At 53.0% G+C, this 2,522-nt stretch overlaps 2 protein-coding genes across 2 annotated transcripts in view; both read left to right on the top strand.

Annotated features, from left to right (window-relative positions):
• LOC114042173 (SUN domain-containing protein 2-like) overlaps nt 1–889 on the top strand; it is a 5,505-nt gene extending 4,616 nt beyond the window's left edge. Inside the window, exons 5-6 of the mRNA XM_027860841.1 lie at nt 231–274; nt 664–889. Of these exons, the coding sequence (XP_027716642.1) occupies nt 231–274; nt 664–889 (270 nt within the window). The remainder of the gene's footprint in view (nt 1–230; nt 275–663) is intronic.
• A 95-nt stretch (nt 890–984) lies between these two features.
• Nucleotides 985–2,367, top strand: LOC114042174 (SUN domain-containing protein 2-like). The gene is made up of 4 exons (XM_027860842.1): nt 985–1,398; nt 1,579–1,663; nt 1,897–2,012; nt 2,164–2,367. The coding sequence occupies exons 1-4, from the start codon at nt 1,180–1,182 to the stop codon at nt 2,341–2,343; spliced, it is 600 nt and encodes a 199-aa protein (XP_027716643.1). The 5' UTR covers nt 985–1,179; the 3' UTR covers nt 2,344–2,367.
• Nucleotides 2,368–2,522: the final 155 nt, after the last annotated feature.

Here is a 2,522-nt window from a genome sequence, read left to right as displayed (position 1 = left end):
CTCTCTCTCTCTCTCTCTCTCTCTCTCTCTCTCTCTCTCTCTCTCTCCCTTCTACTGGATTTTCTTGGTTGATGTATAGAAAGGCTGATGGTTTTCATGGGTTACTTTTTTATCCTGCAATTTGGTTTAAGGAAGTCTTTTAACTGATTTATTTTAGTTGACACTTTAGGGTTCTCTGGGTAAAGGTTGGTGTTTTCCTTGGTCTCACTGTGTCCTCTTTGTCCTTCCAGGAGCTGGAAAGTGAGGTTGTGCAGAAGACATCTGAATGGCACAGGTAAGGCCCCAAACTGCCTGGCAAAGAAAAAAGGAGGGGAAGAGGGGTAGAAAGCTAGAGCAGAGAGAGCACAAGTGAGATTCCCGGGGAGAGAGGGGTCACTGGAGCCAGAACACTTAGGTTAGCAGGTCTATAGGATCAATCCAAACTGAAGCTGACCTTGGAGAACAGATGAAGGTACTGAGGCCTGGGAGGGAAATGATCTGCCCAGGCTCTCCCAGGGAGTAGATGTCAGCAAAGACTTGCACCCAAGCCTCTGGCTCTCTCCTTTCCATTGAGTCGTGGTTTTCTTCAGGAGACATTGTTCCATTTTCTGGCCTCTGTTTTACTCCATCCTCCAGTGCGTGTTCTCCAGGTTGACTTTGACCTTTCCTTTTGTCCCTGTCTAGTTCTTCCCAAGAAGCCTTTGAGGAGAAAAGGCCAAAGGGGATGGATTCCCTAGAGGCCCAGCTGGTTGGCCTGAGGCAGGAGCTGGTGGCCTTGAGCCAGAGCCAGGCTGAGGTGGAAAAAGAATTACACCTTTGGCCAGAGAAGATGGCGGCCCTGTGCAACGAGGTAAATCGTCCAGTTGCCCAGTTAGGCCACGCATCCATTGGGCACTTCCCAAAGATGTAGGCCTATTGAGTGGACTTTGTGATATGGACAGGACGTTCCTCATCTGTCAATTGGGATAATAACAGCCCCGAGCGGGTCCAATGAGATGACCTCATTTACAGACCTCAAAGCAGTGGAGAAATGCCAGTCACTTGGTTCACCATCTCTTCCCTGGCACCAAGCTGGCACGTGCTGTTCCCAGAACTCAGAGTGACTCTAGACACCCCAGGCCCCCTGTCCAGGTCCTCTTGCTTCCTCATTTCTGCTGTTGCTCTGGTGTTTGCTGAATTCTTTCCTCTGTTGGCTTCTAGATGGAGTCTCAGGTCCCAGCCTGGATGCAGAAATACCATCTCGGAGACCAGGGCACTCAGGCTGGGCTTGTACAGCTCGTGCAGGCCCAGCTTCACGACCTGGAGCAAACACTGCTGAACCATGTGGCAGAGGAGCAGGACAAGTCTGTCAACAAAATTGCTACTGACTTGAGGCTGACCCTTCTAAAGGAAGCAGTGGCCACTGGGGTGACCAAGGAGGTGAGCCTGGCCCTTCTGCCTGTCCTCCTACCTGGCGTCACGGGTTTGTCCTGAGAGGAGCCTGCCAGGAGGGAGGGGAAAGCCCAGGTCAAGCAGTTAGCAAGCTTGCCCATCCCCTACATGAGCTGGGCGGGGCCTGCAGGTGGCCCATCCCACAAATGGTACATGCCTGTCTTTTAGGAAGTGCATGAGATGGTGCAGCAGGCCCTGAAACTGTATAGTGAAGATCGAATCGGGCAGGTGGATTACGCCCTGGAGTCCTCAGGTAGGTGACCTGCAGAAAACCAGAGGGCTTGGGACAAGAGGGACTGGAAAATCAGGATAGCCATTATGAGACAGGAAGAATTGACAAATCAGGATGCACTTTACTGGCCTGTGCAGTTAGGAGGGCTGATGTCCTGGCAGCACCCCCTCACCTTGAGGGCTGCCCTAAGTCATCTCTGTGTCCTGCCAGCCCTTGGGTGCCCCCTCCACCTTCTCTCTCTGTTGGTCTTTCAGGGGCCAGCATCCTCAGTAGCCGCAGCTCAGAAACCTATGGCACCAGGATGGCCATTGTCAGTCTGTTTGGCATCACCTTGTGGTACCGTATCCAGAACCAAAGAGCCATCCTCCAGGTAGGGCTGAACAAGGGTACCCCAGCTTGGCTCTCTGCCTGCCATTTCTCCCCTCCTCTGTGGGGGCTGGGACCTCAAGGCAGAGGGGCCTCAGGATCTGAATCTCTTCCACATGCTGCCACCTTTCACTTGATTTGTCTTCCCCCCACAGCCAAATGTCTACCCTGGCAACTGCTGGGCATTCCGGGGCCCCCAGGGCTTTGTTGGGGTTCGCTTGTCTGCCCTCATCCACCTTACCGCTGTCACTCTGGAGCACGTGCCCAAAGCCCTGTCCCCAGACAGCGACATCACCAGTGCCCCCAAGGACTTTGTCATCTTGGTGAGTACCTGAGCCTGGCAGCTCTCCTTTCTCGAAATATGGAAAGCGCTTTCTTGACCGCAGCAGCATTTAGAGGTAAAAGTTGGAAGGATGTGCCCATTGCACAGATGGGACATTGAGGATGGTCTCTTGATTCTTCCAGTTCAGTCCTTCTGTTCCTCCTCCTCTTCTTGAAGAGGAACCAGGAAAAG

This window comes from Vombatus ursinus, unplaced genomic scaffold (assembly GCF_900497805.2).
Source record: "Vombatus ursinus unplaced genomic scaffold, bare-nosed wombat genome assembly UNPS02014273.1, whole genome shotgun sequence".
Lineage (NCBI taxonomy): Eukaryota > Metazoa > Chordata > Mammalia > Diprotodontia > Vombatidae > Vombatus > Vombatus ursinus.
Note: the sequence above shows the minus strand (reverse complement) of the source record. Positions and strands in the feature narration are given on the sequence as shown.